Below are 18,727 nucleotides of genomic sequence, written 5' to 3'. Positions count from 1 at the left end.
ACATTCGATTACTGGTACACCAGTATACCCTTGATGACATCATTGCTTCACGACCATAAACTGACAGCAGTTGGCACCCTTTGAAAGAACAAGAGAGAGAGATACCTCCTGCGTTCATTTCTCTGCGGGGGAGAGAGGTGTACAGCAGCATTTTTGGATTTCAAAAATATATGACACTGCTGTCATATCTTCCAAAGGGCAAAGGCTCAAAGAAAATTCTTACCACGGTGAGCAGCCAGCATCACGATGATAAAATTGATGAAAGCTCTGGTGACGCTCGGAAATCAGATATAATAACATTTTATAATCAAACAAAAGGTGGCGTCGACGTGGCAGACAGAATGGTGGCAAACTATTCCTGTTCTCGCAATAGTAAGCGCTGGCCTCTGACGATCTTCTTTGAATTGATGAACTTGTCTGCATGCAACGGCTATATATTATCTTTGCTGGCTAAATGTAACCGCGTGAAGAAACAAATACACAAATGATTTGCAATGGAAATTGCACTGACCCTAACAAAGAAAAATGCAGTGTCCAGGCAAAGAAAAAAATACTCACTTACGCGTCCGCACAAAATCGCGTCTAAAAGAATTTTTCCGGGAGAAGACAGTACAATTCCACCAGCAAAGCTCTCCAAAGCTGCACGTGGCAGATGCTGTCTTTGCGGTAGAGCATAAGACCGGAAAACAACAGAGAAAAGTGGAAAATGTGGGGAATTTGTCTGCCAAACATACTCTGTGAAAATAGTGACATGTCAAGAGTGCATGGAGCCGGACGATTCGGATTGAATCTACTATGTTGTTGTCGTTGTTACTCTGTTACATTGTTGTATTGTATTGTCTTGTCTTGTTGGTATTTCTTTGTTATTATAATTAATTGATGAGGGGTGTTTGACCCCATATCGCCATTTGCGTATTGGCGTTACGCCTCAGCCGGAACTTTACAATGGGTAGACAGTAGGGTTCAAAAAGGGAAGATGCATCGTTATAACGTCATGCAAGAGGTTATTAGACAGCTGTATAGCGAAATTGGTAAGACAAAAAGCATATTAACTGATGGGGTCTAATCGACCCCACCAGAGCGATCGTGTAACGATAATCCACCTGAGCAGTCTAGGGTTAATAAGTAATCGTATCGTGCCCCCTGTATTGAACATTCATCGTATATGTTTACTGTTTTACGAAGGCGAATAGCGTAAGACGTATACATCCCCATTATGCAACTACAAAATATGGATAGTGGCGAGATACCCAAGTGCTGGGGTGGCTAACCTTTTTGCTTTTCATGGTCTCATTTCGTTTTCTTGTGTAGCCTACGGCCGCATTCCAGGACATATCCGTACACAATCTGGACGCCTTATACCCCTGTTAACCGTCCTCCATGTCCAACTGTCCATATCCGACGAACTCCGGACTAATACACTTTTTCATATCGGCCAACTATAAGCACCGAAATCGCGAGTGGTCATGTTATGAATAATTACTGGCATCCGTCATGGCACGAAGCGCAAATTTTTTTCAGATTCACGAGTGAATTTCGTCTAATATATGTAGTCTCACATATTACTATCAAATATTTATCCGTCTGCAGCCCAGGTGCTCAGACTCACCGATAGAAATGATGGAGGGAGTGTTTTCGAAAATGCAGTTTTTAGTCACTTTGTTACAGCTATTTCTTTACCCTTCATCAGGATTGTCGGTTCGGTATAGTGGAATGATATTGGAATCGCCTAAACGTGGTACCACACGATTCCAAGCTGGTATTTTTATACGCGGCGTTCCGCTGTTCTCATCTGTATGTATACTGTGGGACTCACAGTGAGTTACTACATTAAAACGTGTCGCATTGAATCGACCAGCGCACGAAGAAAATTCCAAAATAATGGAAATCCCTCTAAAATTCGGGAGTCAATTCGTGAATTCATATTGCATGTCAACGGCCGCCAACACATACCAATTGAATTACGTGCCGACGGCCGCACAATATTCCTTTTAACCTACGGGGGCCTAAGACCAACTATATTTAGGGGAGGGGGGTGACGAAGTGCTGTTCCGGTCCTGGTTACCATATCACTTGTTTTAAATGACTCACTAATATGACGGTTTCTGTTTTATAACGTACATGAGCATGATATTCGACAACCGCAAACGACTACCAAATATCCATCTTAAATTGACTACCGGGGATTGCAAATCGCGGACAACCCTTGTGGTTTCTGTGCCATCACTGTTTCCTTGTGAAACACTCAGTTTCTAATTGTAGAAGCAGAAAGTACCCTCTTACGAACAGGGCGGTGCCTTTTTGGGTACAAAAGCCTCCTGCGACAGCTCAGCTCAGCTCATGGCGTCTCCATTTGTGAGCATCATCATTATTATTATATTAGCGGAGCTTATCACATAAAAAGTACTGGTGCACCAAGATATATAATTATCATATGCGGGTATCATCATGCGTTTTCTTTCTGTAACGATTAGCTGCGGTAGCGTTTAAAATAATGTTGACTTCAAAGGATTCCATACAATTTTGTCGGCTGCTAGTACTACTGACACATGGGGAATTATTGAAATTTCAACGACAATACTCACCAAGTAGATCGATTCAGGACAAAACGTGAAAGTGTCCGCGCTATCTGACCAAACGCTACTGGAAACACAACCTAATAACCATAACCAATAAAGCTCAGTAGTATTTCGTTCCATACTGACGACTATGGTGGTGACCTGCAAATCAATCCCAGTGGCAGTGATAGATTGATGATAGGTAACGACTGGGAAACTGGTGAAGATCTGACAGAATCTCGCTTGAAGTAGGCCTACGATTAAAATTTTCAAGGAACGACGAACTTCATCTGTGATTATGATATTTATTCCGTATACTGGCTTGCGGGCCAATTCGTTATTTCGAATTGCATGTTGGCGACGGCCAACACATTCTTATCGACTTACGCGATAAACGGCCTCAGTTTGACCAGTGGATACCGTTATTGTATATGTGTGGAAGAAAAGTTGCGTCCACTACTCGAATAGGAAAGAATAAATCTAAATTTAAGATACGGCAATTTGCGTACCCCTTGTTCAAAAGGTTTTATTATCGGCTAATTTGTTGTCGACATGTCTTGAAATGCATTACCACCTTGTTACTTAACTTCTTGTGACTTATCTGGCTCCTCATCGCTATGCAGCCACAATCCGCATATAAGCGGTGCCTTACAAAAGCCTACACGCCAACATTGGTCCGTGCTATATGTCGGCAGCTTAGGAATAACCAAATAAGATTATCGGCCAGTTGTATAGTGACCATATCCGCCGTAAATATATTCAAGAGGAACAACAACAACAGCTCAAGCGCTAGACCAGGAACTCACTTCGTCATTATACATTTAATTCTTATGAATGTTCTCTCATCGATAATATCAAATAGGATCAGTTAATCGGTACATAGACAGGGTGTCGGATCTCTATCAATCTATATTATTAAATTGTTGATAGCAAGCACGTGATCTCAACTTTGTTCCGAAAACAACTAATCCACTTTAACCGAATATAAACCGGCCGCAAATACTAAGCGTATTCAGTGGCAGAGTTATTTTTAGCGATTTGTCCGCTGTAATATTGCGAAGCATAGCAAAAATAGCATCGTTGCACTAGCCATGAATGTCATAGATGTAATGATAACAGACCGATAACGAACAGGTACGAAATAAAAACCAGAATGAGACACATCCGTTCTCTTGGAAATGTTCCTGCGTATATATAGATTAGAAATATGTGTTTCGAAAACAGTTGGAATCCAGTGTACATCTTGTTGTAATTTCATGCTTGAAGCGTAATTGTAAACGATTGCTTTTACATTGATAATATAGCAAAACCTATCGCCGCGGTCATTCTCTTGTTCAGCGACATCAATCACCCACAAAACCACTTCCCGCTGGATCTATTATGGTCTGATAAATATACTTCATTAAGGTTGGGGTTAACCGTAGGACAGAGGGCGAAAGATAGCCGTTTTCGGAATTCACTGTTAGCGCTCTGAAGCCGCTGCAAAAACGAAAACATCGGGTCCTCCTGCTCAAAAGAAACACAAAAGATACACTGAAAAAAAAATTTACCTCGATTTATCGCGAAATGTCTGGAAGCAGGGTGGCCAGCCACTTGGCAGTAATATAACATTACCGTCACTCAATGTAAATTCAACTTACAACTGTCCGGTAATCTAACTTTACATGCCAGACTGTAATGTTACAGTCACCTCTGGTATATTCAATCTACATTCTCTTCTGTGTACATTTACCACCGATACTGTAATTTTACCGCCTTACCTACCTACCTACCTACCTACCTACAACCCTACATGCTGTCCCTGTAAATCAGATTACATGCCAGCTTGTAAATTCACGTCTCAGCCTACATTCATACCTATCCCAAAGCAACGCGATGCCAAAATATCGCAAAAGTTTCTTCACGCTCTCAAGACGACATTAGGACAACTGTATATTCATTCATGATTCACGATGAAAAAGTATTGCTGCTGGAGGTATAATTCTTGTTTAGTTTAGGAGGCATGCAAATATAGCACGAGTGGTCCCAAGAAAAGGTGAATTAATTCCAACGCCGGATAAATTTCCAATTGTTTCTTTTTCTCGTCTTCATTCCTTCTGTGTGACTGGTATCTTGCAGTTCCACTAAAAATAATTCATGCGTAAGTCGCTATACTAAGCCAAGTTGCTAACCTAGACATGACTTATAAAGACTAAGACAAATAGGCTAACAAAAATATAACAAGTTTTGAAGTACCGGTACTGGTACATTGTGAGTTGACGACTCCTCATTTAACATGATATAGCAGAGATTCATGACTTAAGTGATCAATGTATTGAAAGAAAAGGTGCCTCATTTGATGCGGCATGTGAGCCAAACATAGCGAGCAGTGGATGAAAACATATCTAAGCTATGACCTAATAAATGTCAATAACAAGCCAACAGTTTCAACTACTCCGCGGCAGAGTATGTGGTGTCGCAGGTCATTATACAAGTTGACTAATATCCCAAAATAGAACTGAGAATAAGGCGACTGAAATATTTAAATCATGAAACCAAAGTCTTCCGGGTGGTGTGCACAGTCGTAGATATTAACGGTAACTAATACTATACAGTAGGCTACTGTACCTTTTACGATGCGCATCCCATTCATCAGTCCTGACAATCTTCAACGAAAGTCTCTACTTTCTTCAATCACAAGTCACAAGCTTCGCACCGTCAGCCTTTGCATGCCCAAAGCTCAATATTAATGGCCGACCAGTCGGCTACTCGGCTCGACACGCAGACGACTTTGAAATAAGTGATATTCATCCGCTCACATATGCCACCAATAATATTTACTGTCCACGTTATAATGTTCAATCCAGGTTGGTTTTTCATACAGAAACATCTATCAACACCTATAGTCCCTTTCTTTTGCATCTAATTTCGTATATATTGATATTTATTGGTCCACGTGTGGTTCCCTACTTACTTACCTAACCGGACGCTATTTGTGATGTCACAGTTGACTGTTGGTTGTTTACTACGAATCTCAGAAAAACCTGCAACGCGCAACCTACGGTAACCTATTATAGGTCGCCGTGTCCGCCATTAAGAAATGGTCAACTGAGCCTGCTGCTGTGCTGATATTTCTAGTTTCAGGAATAAGATTATATATCCTAAACTGATTTTTGTAACTCATTAGCCCTATCTGTTACAACAAATCTAACCGCCGAGACCGACCGTGTAGCCATAGCCTTATAATATAATGTATATGATGTAACTACATTGTCAGCTGCTTCTTGCAACCAACTACGCACTATACCGAAATTGGTACTAGGGTCAACCAGTTCCGTGTGACCTAATCCTGTCTCGCGAACGAGGTTGAATCAGGTCAAATCTCAACGAGAATGATATCACAGTGACATGCACTTCCACTAGGGTTGTTCAGAATTGATCGACTTTCAAAATGTCGTGGTTTTCAGTCCGATTCCCATGCCTTACACCATAAAAACATATTCTAGGTACTTTTTTTCGTAATTCATCCCTTGCATCCGTGTGCACATTGAGCTGGAAGAATATCGGCTAAAAATAGGGGATTCCCCTAAAATTTGAGTGTCGCTATTCGGATTAGGCTAGTAAAACGTCATATATAAGCTGGTTTTATGTAGCTATTGCGGTTGGAGTGCTACATAACCTCACTATAGAAAGTATTGTCAGTTCAGGACACCATTTTCATGTCCCACACTGCCTTAGAACTCCTCAAAACTGCCTAAGACTGATAGTCATTTTGTTGGATCACCTATCCTACACTCTTCAACCCTACCCGAGATTGTTCATCAATTGCCGGGATCACCACGTGCAAGAATACAACTGTAAATGTATCATTCACTCACAGCCACATTATAAACATCACATTGTTCAAAGGAAACGAAACAAAAAGGCAAAGAAACAGATCAACTTGGCAAATACTACTTAAATCACGTCCGGATGAAATGGTTGCTTTAGAGAAATCGGCATATCTGTTCCCGTTATCTTCCACGGCTTGTAAGAGGCTCGCTCGCTGTTCTTTGTCATCTGTTTTGAAAGCATCAAAGTCGGTATTCAATTTCACCAAACGCTCTGCTGCGCCGTTAACTATTTCAACGCTACTCACAAATTCTTGAGCAGTCACGAAATGCGAATCAGTATGCCATTCCGAAACTGGAAGACTAAACCAATCATGTTCGACATGTATAGCATTGGATAGAAACCATGATTCCGGTTCAATTAAAGCAACCATACTCATTGACTATGAGACAGAGTCAGAGATTAGACTCAGAGGTATAGCCTATCTATACCTCTGCGAAATTGTTCAAGGATTGGCATTTGCAGCAATTTAGCAGCCATCGCTTCCTTCACTTTGTCAGGAATCTTTGGTTTAGCCGAGAACATTGTTGATACCACCGTTTCCTCGGTGAGATGCCAATGATGTTCTCGCATCTTTTTATATGCCACATCAGCAACTGTGAAATCGCACAATGAAAAGTCTGTCATGCCATGAAGAAATTTGAGATCAATATACTGTGCGTCACATGCATTACCAGTTTTCAAGCAAGCTGGGACATAAAACAGGGAAACTTTCTAATGAACTCTTCAGAATAGCCCATTTGCTCTCTCCACATGAACATTTTTGACAGTACAGCACTTGACTCATCCATCCAGTGCTATTAGTAGCACCAGGCTTGCCAAAACGATTATCAATATATTGGGCAGCTACAATCGCCATGGTGCCTGTTGCACATTCTCTGTAGTCATTTATTATCAAGACTTCTTTCTGCTTTCCATTATATGGCTTCATCACTGGAATTATTTTTTGCTTAGCTTCATCAGCTTTGATCGCCAACCAGCTGCATTCATCAAACTGAAGTGTTTTAGAGCTTCTTAATTGATCAATATCTTTCACTTCTTGGAAGGTATTAAAATCTGTGTTTTCAGGGCCTGTGGTCGCGGATCCAAACACAGTTCACTTCCAGACCTCCCCGGATGACTAGTTCATAAATATGATGGCGACAAGCAGAAGTAGAAAGTAGAAAACATTCCTGTTTATCAATTCTTCAAGTAACAGAACCGCACCTTTATTTTTTCCATTGTTTGACGGTGTTGTGTCAAACACAAGAGCTCTGACATTATTTGTTAAATTATAAAGTTCCAGCAGTTCAAATGAAAGATCAGCCTGTGCTTTTCCTGTAGCACTCTCCAGAGTTCGATTGCCAAGAAGTTTGCCTTTCTCAAATGCGTTGGAATACGCAGACTATGTCAGCACTGCCAAGGCCTCAAATTTCCCTCCGAAACGACTTCTCGTGAGCTTTGCATCCCATTGCAATTCAATGTGCCAAGTTGATCTGTTTCTTTGCCTTTTTGTTTCGTTTCCTTTGAACAATGTGATGTTTATAATGTGGCTGTGAGTGAATGATACATTTACAGTTGTATTCTTGCACGTGGTGATCCCGGCAATTGATGAACAATCTCGGGTAGGGTTGAAGAGTGTAGGATAGGTGATCCAACAAAATGACTATCAGTCTTAGGCAGTTTTGAGGAGTTCTAAGGCAGTGTGGGACATGAAAATGGTGTCCTGAACTGACAATACTTTCTATAGTGAGGTTATGTAGCACTCCAACCGCAATAGCTACATAAAACCAGCTTATATATGACGTTTTACTAGCCTAATCCGAATAGCGACACTCAAATTTTAGGGGAATCCCCTATTTTTAGCCGATATTCTTCCAGCTCAATGTGCACACGGATGCAAGGGATGAATTACGAAAAAAAGTACCTAGAATATGTTTTTATGGTGTAAGGCATGGGAATCGGACTGAAAACCACGACATTTTGAAAGTCGATCAATTCTGAACAACCCTAACTTCCACGTATCCACCGGTTGCTGGGGCTTGGAAGCTAATCAATTTTGCCAATAGCTCGGTAAAATGCCGTAGCGCGTAACTGTCAGTAACCTTGCGAAGAAATTCTGGTAACTTGACTTAGCAGCTAAATTAATGTAATATTACATATCAAAATGTAAAATGACAAACTACACGCTGCTATTAGCTGCGATCGGTAATTCGTTGTAAAATTTACAGAAATTTGTTTGTGAATCTACCAGATTTTTTTGTGTGTACGCGCAACATATAAATATACAAGTTTATGTATCAAATCCACTGCGGTCACTGCCGCAAAAACTTCAATGACTTCTTCACTTCGCTATCAAGAGCGCATAAATCAGTGTTAGCCAGTATCATATTTATATTGGTTAATGGAGCTCTAATCCATATGGTTTCCGTCCTTCTCACAGCAGTTCCTTGAATATTGATATTTGAAAAATAAAGACTCTCTCTCTCTCTCTCTCTGTCAATGTAGCTAGTCCATGTAGATTCATTGAATCTTCAGCGCCGCCCAGACGAGCGATTATGAAAGCTTTATTTATGTTCCTGACACAGGATTAGCGGTACAGAATACGATTGGCGCTTACATTTGTGATTTGTGAACTTTGCACCAAGAAACACGTCACGAAATAAAGTATCGACATTCTTTCGGCATGAACCAATTCTATACCCAATATGATCAAGTGTGACACACGAGAAATAAAGGTGACAGTCGTCTAGATTGCCGATCGCTTCCTAAGTTATGTATTCAGCCAACTTCCTCATGTCCAAGCAATTTGAAAGCAAGCATTACGTTTAACACTACAATCCCACCAACGAATATAGAAGTACAAAGTAACGCACAATTTCAACTACATGCTAGCGTAGTTTAATGCAGAGTTGGTCTATCTAGTCAGTAATGCTACACTCAAGTAGAAGTCAGAGATTTGAAAATTAATTGGGAAGTGAGAACAAAATATTGCGTGTTACCGATATTTTCAATTCTCCGCATTCAATTCGTCGACATTGATTTTGATTGACATCCATCACGACGATAATAATTAATGACATTGGCCTCGCAATTATATTCATGCCGGCTATAAAACGGATATAACGATCACTATTACAGGGCGTAAGGTATAATTGAAGGTATAAGAGTCTTGCTATAATTTCGATCGAGGAAGATAAACAATTCCACTCATACGCCAATCAAATATTACGATATAAGCTGCGTAAAACTTTTGAATATCACGTGATCATTGATCGGATAGTAAACTTGGCAACCTATCGACAGTAATCGACCGATAATGTTGACGTATTGCGATTATATTGCCTTGAGCATTAAAATCTTGAACTTTTAAATTTAAAATAGGCGGCATGTAGAGAAATCTGCAGCTTCCGTCACTATAAATAAAGTAACTCCACGTCCGTCACCATATACTCGATATTGTATCGAGACGTTTTGTTTGTTATCACTTGAGGACGTAATTTTATAGGTAGCAAGGCAACAGGAACCAAGCGTCATTACAAGATGCGGTGTGCACTGTGCATACATTATATTACAGAGATGGTAGCTACGTATTTATGCATAATGAGCATGCAGCTGCAATAGGTATTATACCGCGAATATTTGCAGTTTGTCTGGGAATCTGTAGTGTACAACCAGAGTACAAACATATAATCACCGCAATTATTCCGTATCGATCTTATTCCACTGGTCAGTCGGTTCTATAGAACACGCTCACGAAATTTCATGAGATCAGCAAACCGGCTGGCATTACTGTCAAGGACTTTATGTAACAGAGCCGGGTAAAATATGACTTCTGTGATGATTCCGACCACTTGCGTACTTCTGACCAATCAACCGAATGCAATATATTTTATTTTCGTGCAATGCTTACAACCTACCGCCCGGTATGGTCACATGATCCGCATAGGTAGCCTATGTCTAAGACACTGAAAAGCGAACTATTTAAGTATACGGTTACAAAGGCAAAGCAATTGTGTGGGCTATATGTAAACCGTTATCCATCGAAATCTTATAACCATAGTGCGTACGCATAATAAACAACTAAACTATTTCCGCAAATGCACGGCAGCAGATGCGTTTTGAAATTTCTAAAATTCACAAGGGGATTCTAACACGACGCATTATGTACTATCTCTTAATCTTCACATTATCTATCCCATTCGGCGTGGCCTGAATCCAACTGCGGAATGCGCAGTGCTTGTCTGGATTCCGAAAGAATGTGACGGCTTGGCTTGTAATCGAGGACAGATTGCAAATTTCCGCTGCAAGATGGCAGTGCCACCGATCTAAAGTATCATTTCATTTTCTCTGAACGGTGGAGCGAGTAGCGTAGTGTTTATTACAGGAACTCTGAAACAACGACGGGACTTGGTTCGAACGCCGGTGCTATCTGGTATATAACTGGTTATACAATAATCTTGATGGATAACCTATGCATAGGCTGGATCAAGATTATATCGCGCATGAGCTGTTCGCGCGAGCCACTCTAAACGATAGTATGGAAATTGACCTCTGGTCAAATGTACAGCGATCAGCGTAACGGGACGTTATTCACATAATTTCACCCGGCAGCGTAAATGTCGCAAAGCACTTTTGCATTAAAAGCGCGACCGCAATTTTCAAATCTCTCATTCACCTGTTTGCACGAATTGGCGTGATTATAACCAGAGAACACATGCATAAGAGCAGCTCTAATTCGATAGCTTGCTAATTGCACAACCGTTAGACTCTGCGTGATTCTCCTGCTATGTCAAATACCGCGAAATTGTTGTCAACGACAATGACTCCGTGAATTGTAAAGGCATCGGTGTAAATACGTGTACTTGATAGATTTCCACAACAGCGTAGATTGGAAATGAGGTACACGGCACTTTCAGGTATCTTTTTGCTGATTTACACATTTTGTGGGTGAGAGTCAACTACACCAATTCTTACTCACACGAAGAGCTTCTTGGACGTTAAGCACATCAAATGCAATTAAATATTATATTCATAATGAAATAAACGCACATATTTTCGCATGACACTCATGGTCATTGGTTACGGGCAATCGTCAGAAACTAGTAGAGAGATTCTTACGCAATCTGACGCATTCATATCGCAGGACTATAGTGGTTTCCGCTTGCGTACAACAATGTTGCCCCGTGCTGGGGTAGCGCAAAAAAAGAGAGCCCCGCATTTCATCCTTGGGATTTATCTCCGTGAGAATTTGTGTATTTGATTCGCATTCCCCTATTAGAATCGGTGTGTAGGCAGTATTTTGTGCCAGAATGTGCCGTTCACCTGATTGGCTTCCTAGGTTATGATGGAACTCAAATAAATACATGATTTTCGTTTACAACAGTGTGTGTGATATTCGCTGTCACACTTATGTCAAATAAGATTTGCTATATCACTGTAATTTCGCCAGATACTTCACGTGACTATGACCGCAGATTTACCTTTGTGCCATGGGATATGATTAAATATATTGCAAGCCCTTACGTATTCTGCAATCGTTTGAGCTATCTGAGGTAGGCGAGTACGTCTTAGTTATCTCGTAACGTTCACCGATCGCCACCCACAATAGCAGCGTATTGATCGATAATACTATCCGATAATTATACCCGGTACTACTGAAACACACTGATCTTCTTAGCGATAAACAATATTTATAAGGATTACCATCACTTGACGACGTATCACTAGCTCTCGCGACACAAACAATGTGCCTGGAGGCAAAATAGTGAAAACAGCTTTACTGACTGCAAAAAAGCAGCACTTGAAATGTCTGTTGAGCAGAGCGCTGAAGTCGTTTAATTTTGAATTTCGCGCCATTCGCAGTGGCGTCTCGGCAACAGGCTATTTCTGGGTATCTTCTAGTCTTGATAGTCTAAAAGTATACTTATTACACCACCCGAGGGTATCGCTGTAGTAAAGAGAAATTGCGAGTGATCGAAAATGAATTGTCGTAGAAAATCAACTGGTGTAGATAATACAAAAGATCTCATCACTCAATGACAATGACACTGCTACTGTACTACATAATCGATAATACGATATTCGGACCGATGAATGCCACACGATCCATATGCTGCTGTAAGTCAATGGGACAACATCTGCTCGAGCCCAATTGTTTTAACGTGGCGCAATCCGCAGTATTGTATATATTTTCTCAGTTTCTAACTAAAAGCACCATTGCTTCACGCAAAGTAATGATCAAAATGCAAATGCTGGTAGATTTCCGTGGCGTTTTATCTGATAATACATCCATTTAAATCTGACAAAAAGCAATACATTCATTTGCGTCCTTTACCAATGGTCATATACAGAACTATTATCAAGTCATATCCTCTTGGCGAGATTGTCTGCGCGGCCTTGTCAGCGATGTCTGCATGCGAAGTTCTGACATCAGTTTTTGTTAAATAAATGGTATGATCACAGCTGCAACACCAACGGGATACGGGTTCGAGTCCGACCGAGGTCGACTCCTGAATTTCTACCTAAGTGTTGGAGGTTTATCCAGGCTCCTCTTCGCCATCTTATCCGTATAAGCGGTGTCTTATAAAGGCCCAGAAGTGGGGCGTGCTATAAGTCGGCAGCTACGGGAAAAATGAAGAAAATTTGCCTGGTGTATAAATGACAATAGTAGTCGACAAACACCATGAATACCTCAAAACAAACAAACAAACAAATCAACGACATTGCATGTACATTTTACCGGCTGGTTAAGATTAAACATTTAAAACTGTATGAAACTATTGCATTGCAGGTTAATACAACTAGTTTGATAATCCAAATAACTCTACGATGGCAAGCCGATTCTTCCTCATACTTGTCGAACTCGCCTTTTACTGTCTCCGATGGACCGCAGGTAAGAGATCGCCTCTTATTGCACATAATTATACCCTCCTTTTCACTAAGAGTTATATTAAGTATTATCAACGAAAATCATAGTTTCGGTACATTTTCTCATGGTGTCTGCCTTGAAATTTCTTTCAGCCGCAACACAGCACCCACAGTATGTAGTAGGCCTACAAAGCTATGCGCACATTACTCATGATTAAATTTCTCTGCAGTCCAGATCAACACACAGCATTTGTATGAAGTATAATCAAAAAGGCGTAGTGAAAAGTTTTTGGATTTCATCTGCCCATACGCTTAGAACTGACATCAGTATCTTTGAGGTCACATAATAGATAACTATTTGAACTTTCCATTTCTTCCATATTCTTGAATCGTTTACTGAGTGATGCGCGAATATTCTACTCGCATTGAAATCGAGTCATCCAGATAATCTATTTTGTCCAGCCTGTAGCAGATGCAACAAAGATGTGATATTACCAACACTGCTTTATCGTAACAGAGTCGAGGCCTATGAACAGAATCGGGGGACCGGACTTTCCTCTTTGCAACGATAAGCACCCGTGCAAAAGCTTCCTTAGCGGTGACGACAGAGACATCGCGTATTGCATCTCTACTTCGCGCCCAATTCCGAAAAGACACGTATGTGACGGCAAATTTCATTGCTCGGACCTATCCGATGAATACCTATGCACTATGACCCATCCGGAAATGAACAACGGGGTAAACAGGGGCATGGACCTATTACGGTCACGAAACGGCACATTTCGCATATGGAACAGACGCGGTAAAGCACAGAGCTTGCATGATATCTTGGGGAATTGGCGTACGCCGAGAAACGGATTGGATTTCCTCAACAGAGCGTGCATACCGGGGATAAGCAGAGTGCTGACGAAGGACGACGGTACAAACGTGTCTCCGTGCGACGTATGCAAGCCCAAAGAAATCCTATGCTCTTCATCCATCTCTAATATGGAGAACAGTATCGCGAATCAATCTAACAAATACAAAATGTGCGTGAGCCCGACTGAGGTTTGCGACCGGGTGCGCCAATGTCCAGAAGGCGAGGACGAAAGGTACTGCGAAATAAATATGAAGGATAGACTGCGAAGCAGTAAAGGAAGGCCAAAGAAACACAAGCCCAGCAATGGTACTAAAGTTGTAGCGACATGTGAATCTCTGAGAATCGGTGTCCACTCATTTATTGAGACAGCAAAGTCGACATATAATTCCAGACTAGCCATGAATCAGTCGATGAATGATTTCGAATCAAGGCGATCCCGAAGTGAGCCTTGGCCGCGACAGTTACGTCAAATTTCGCCGTCTTTTTTCTCAGCTAAATCAATTCTGTACTTAGACACGGAATCAAGCAATCAATCCCTGACCAGGTCCCTGATATGCGATCATAAAATCGACTGTCCCGGTGGCGTTGACGAGATGGTGTGCCCGCGGAGGTTTTACTGCCAATCCGGCAGTCCTCTTTACGTGAATTCGTCGGCAATATCGGACGGAGTGAGCGATTGTGAAGACGGGAGTGACGAATGGTTCGCAATCAAACAGCGGAAATGGTCTTTCGCCTCCAAGGATAGAATGGTGAAGGATTGGTATATTCTGACTTTTATGTGGCTGGTGGGAATATTTGCAATATTTGGAAACTCCATGGTAATCGTCAAAACCCTGCAGTCACTGTTAACGCTTCATCGCATTCACCCCTGGACTAAGTTACGTTCGCTGGCTATGTCTCTGACTTCCTCAACTCGACCACGATTAGCTGAATGTCACAACCGCTTCAAGGCTCATGATATCTCTCGTAAAGTGAAGACTAGGAGAGTACCGAGCGGGTGGAAAAAGTCGATTAGAATATGGGACAGCGTATTCATTTTGAACCTCGCCACGGCCGACTTTCTGATGGGGGTCTACCTGATAATTTTGGGAATCGTGTCGCTGTCGAAGACTTCAAACTATTGGGAGCATGACAGAGCTTGGAGGTCCAGCTGTCTCTGCCAGTCTCTCGGCGTGATAGTGGTTTTATCAAGCCAAACCTCAGTATTGATTCTCGTGGGTTTGACGACCTTACGCCTAGCGACTGTTGTTAAGCCGTTCGGACTGCGGATTTTGAAACGGCTGAAAGTGCTGGCGGCGGTGTGCGTCGCGATATGGATCATATCACTCTTGATTGCGCTTATTCCGGTTTTGCCCGGTACCGTATATTCGTATGCCACGGAAGCTTGGATAACTTTGCCTCACGTTCGTCCACCTGTCGTAAACCGCACGACGGCCAACGACATTTTGTTGAAGACTATCGCGTTTTCCAACAACTCCACCGGATTCGGATTTTCACAAAACGATATGTCCTGGGGTGAGCTGGAGGGATTATCCGCGGAATTATTTCCCTCGTTTTCGAAGTGGAAGTATTTCGGCTTTTACAGCGCGCACAGCGTTTGCCTGCCGACGCTTTTCGTCTCGATTGGAGACTCGTCTTGGAAGCACACCACTGTGTTTTTATCGCTAAATCTAGCGGCTTTTATGTACATTCTCGCGGCGTATCTCATCATATACAAGCTGTCGAAGAGCAGCAGGGTTATTCAACGCAACCCTTCGGAAAGGTACCCAGACAATATACCTTCGAATAGGAACATTAAACTGCCCTCTGCCAGTTTGCAAAAGTTCTGGAAGTCACGAAAAGACACTCGCTCCACGAGAAGCGAAACATCGAACACGAGTAGAACACTTATCAAGAGACGTAACGAAATACAGAAAATGCAGGCTCGCATATTTCTGTTGGTGGCCACCGATTGCGTATGCTGGGTTCCTATATGCGTACTCGGGTTCATGCATTTGTTCGGGTTTGATATTTCGAGCACTGCGTACACTGTGTCGGCCGTTGGGCTGCTCCCCATCAACAGCGCTCTAAATCCAATCCTTTATTCGGACTGTTTATGTCTAATTACCAAAATATTCTGTCGGCGTAAGTAATTTTCAGAGTTTGTCGGTAGCGAAATATATTTGTACTTTTTTGAAGTACTCAGGTAGGTTTTGCCTACTTGAACTTCTCGTTCAGGTGGTGAGTGCTTATGTACTATTTCCACTTCTACTCAATTGTTGTATATGAAAACGACGCCTGGAATATTTGGAAATCACTACTTATACTTTTCTTATATAGGTTTCTTCTACGTCTAGTTCTACATAATAGCTAATTATGAGTACTTGACAACCTCTGATGATTTTGTTCTTCGGCAGGTATCAATGGTTACGATTTATGTGCAATATATACCTTCCCATCCATAATATTTTCGTGTTTGTGACATCCGCTGTATGCTTGAAAATTCGCAAAAGGTATTCTCGCTCTCAAATTCATGATTTGGACTTTGTGACGTAATCATGTATTGGAGGGGTCGATAGATAAAGTACGACGTCATTACGTTACCAACAGGACAGGTAGCGACATAAGAAGTCGACGTTTTCTTAGGCTGTGCAGTATGTAGCATTTGGGGTCACAGAAATCAAAATTTATTAAGGTGCTCTGACTCCGATTTCAACCACTTGAAAATCGGACGGAATGTTCTCAACTGTATCGAAAGTGCTGTTGCAGTTACAAAAGTTAATTTCAAAATGGCTTTGCGCTTTAAATATGTTATGGTTTCCAATCAAAGATGAGAGTGTTAAAATAATTTTGTGATCAGCCATTATTTTCAGAAAGCAACTGCATTCAGACCAGAATTGAGCGGATTTGAAATTTTTATGTCCTAATCCAATCCAAATCCGATGCTTCAAATCCTAATTCTAAACCTAATCTGAAAATTTTGTGTATTCCAATCCTACTCCCAATCATAATCCGATTCAAACTTACAATTCTTCTTAAAAAGCCTACATCTTATGCCTATAATTCTGTAAAAATTAATAATACGCCTTTGAGTGCCCAAAATGCATGAAGTAACTTTGGTAGGACGGAAAACCTTGTCGCCATTCCCCACAGGACATCAATCTTCCGAAAATCGGTAAATACAATCCTAATCCTAATACATTCTTAAAATAATCTCAAAACCTAGTGCGAATCAAACCGCCAACATTTCACAAATCCGATTTTCCAAAATCGTAATCCATGCTCATCTCTGATTCAGACTACAACTAGACTAGAGAATTTTCACGAACCATCCATTGGTACGTATGTATCTGTAGTATCGATGCCACGCGTCATCGCTTGTCATCTCTTCTTAATCACTTGCGAAATGCGACGTCCGCCTTCTTAGTCCCGATGGACATATCTGCATCTCCTGAAATTTTCCTGCTCAAATAGCCTAAATCCTAACAGTGATACGGAATCTGATATATTGATATACAGCTGACCATACTACTGGTCGTAAATAGGGCTGGGCAAAATCGAGTAGGGGAGATGTGGTACCGATGGATCAAAAATTGCAAAATGATCTCTGGCCCTCAAATCTTCAGCCGAGAATAGCAGATCTTTTGCTGTCTCAACACTTCGATACAAGATCTACTTATCGCGGACATTAACATTGATACACACCTTTTCAAAAAATATTTATAAACGTTTAAAACTTGTTGCTCGAACGTGTCATCGGTCCCCACCCGGTGGGTCCAAAGGCACATGACCATGGGACCTATGAGACATACGCTCGAAAACTCAAATTTGTTCACTTGTTTTGTTGTGTACTATAAGCTAAGCTACAGCAAGCCAATGAAGAATGTTTCGTCACGCCCTTCAAGAATAAAATAGATTATATCAACTCAAATGTTGGCATAAAATCATGTTTTGATTTTCGCCCAAACTTACAAAATTAATGCCACATACATATTACCCGCATATCGACATTTCGACTTTCAAATACCTCGTAATAGCGACAAAACACCACCGATAAATATGATTTACAGCCTATATATATGTAGTCGAGTTTCTGTTGCTAAGTGATTAGTTGGTCCATATATTTTGCTTGATTTGGCTATGGTACCATAGGTCCCCCACCCCATAAATATTGTAATTGAATTGAAAATAGCTCACTCAAGGATGGTATTGATTTAAAAAATATGTGCCATTATATACCCTGATACAAGCCCTATACTTCACATCAAAAATTATGGCGGGTTTGTTAGTCTGAAAGGTGATATAGAAAAATGCAAATGTCGATCTTAATTTACTTTGCACCCCCTAAAACGTAAATTATTCGTCACAGACCCCATAACTCACGCAGGTCGAATTTTTTTGCATGTGGGGAAAGATTCTGCCAGCATGTAACTGTAGACAAAGTCACGGAGTGTAATCATGGAATTATCATGGATAATTTTTCAAGTATTTTCGGTCCCAGTGATCCATCGGTACCACATCTCCCCTACCTGGGTGATTCGATTCTGAATCACGTAATACGCTTCGATTCGAGTCGAGTAATCGAGTATCACTCTTCATGACGTCACAAGAG

General features: G+C 41.2%; 2 protein-coding genes and 1 long non-coding RNA gene across 3 annotated transcripts; 1 reads left to right on the top strand and 2 right to left on the bottom strand.

Moving 5' to 3' along the window:
* Window positions 1-4,644: 4,644 nt before the first annotated feature.
* Window positions 4,645-5,788, bottom strand: LOC145443805 (uncharacterized). The gene is made up of 2 exons (XR_013916541.1): window positions 5,166-5,788; window positions 4,645-4,681 (listed from the first exon to the last, which is right to left on the bottom strand). It is a non-coding gene; the product is annotated as an uncharacterized LOC145443805 (long non-coding RNA).
* A 162-nt stretch (window positions 5,789-5,950) lies between these two features.
* LOC145443798 (uncharacterized) lies at window positions 5,951-7,345 on the bottom strand. The gene is made up of 2 exons (XM_080321762.1): window positions 6,860-7,345; window positions 5,951-6,596 (listed from the first exon to the last, which is right to left on the bottom strand). The coding sequence occupies exons 1-2, from the start codon at window positions 7,053-7,055 to the stop codon at window positions 6,412-6,414; spliced, it is 381 nt and encodes a 126-aa protein (XP_080177888.1). The 5' UTR covers window positions 7,056-7,345; the 3' UTR covers window positions 5,951-6,411.
* Window positions 7,346-13,053: 5,708 nt separating this feature from the next.
* On the top strand, window positions 13,054-16,632 carry LOC145443597 (uncharacterized). Its single transcript, XM_080321543.1, has 2 exons — window positions 13,054-13,302; window positions 13,795-16,632. The coding sequence occupies exons 1-2, from the start codon at window positions 13,239-13,241 to the stop codon at window positions 16,266-16,268; spliced, it is 2,538 nt and encodes an 845-aa protein (XP_080177669.1). The 5' UTR covers window positions 13,054-13,238; the 3' UTR covers window positions 16,269-16,632.
* The last annotated feature ends 2,095 nt before the right edge of the window (window positions 16,633-18,727 follow it).

The sequence above is a fragment of the Botryllus schlosseri genome, chromosome 1, assembly GCF_051294905.1.
Source record: "Botryllus schlosseri isolate E-star chromosome 1, Bs_hap1, whole genome shotgun sequence".
Taxonomy (NCBI): domain Eukaryota; kingdom Metazoa; phylum Chordata; class Ascidiacea; order Stolidobranchia; family Styelidae; genus Botryllus; species Botryllus schlosseri.
Note: the sequence above shows the minus strand (reverse complement) of the source record. Positions and strands in the feature narration are given on the sequence as shown.

Bases quoted from the DNA above. Each gene is read 5' to 3' on its own strand.
- LOC145443798 (XM_080321762.1), bottom strand. From the start codon at position 7,055: ATGACAGACTTTTCATTGTGCGATTTCACAGTTGCTGATGTGGCATAT. The intron at 6,597-6,859 runs GTATAGATAGGC...CTTTCAAAACAG, and splicing joins CCTTGAACAATTTCGCAGAG to ATGACAAAGAACAGCGAGCG.
- LOC145443597 (XM_080321543.1), top strand. From the start codon at position 13,239: ATGGCAAGCCGATTCTTCCTCATACTTGTCGAACTCGCCTTTTACTGT. The intron at 13,303-13,794 runs GTAAGAGATCGC...TTATCGTAACAG, and splicing joins CTGTCTCCGATGGACCGCAG to AGTCGAGGCCTATGAACAGA.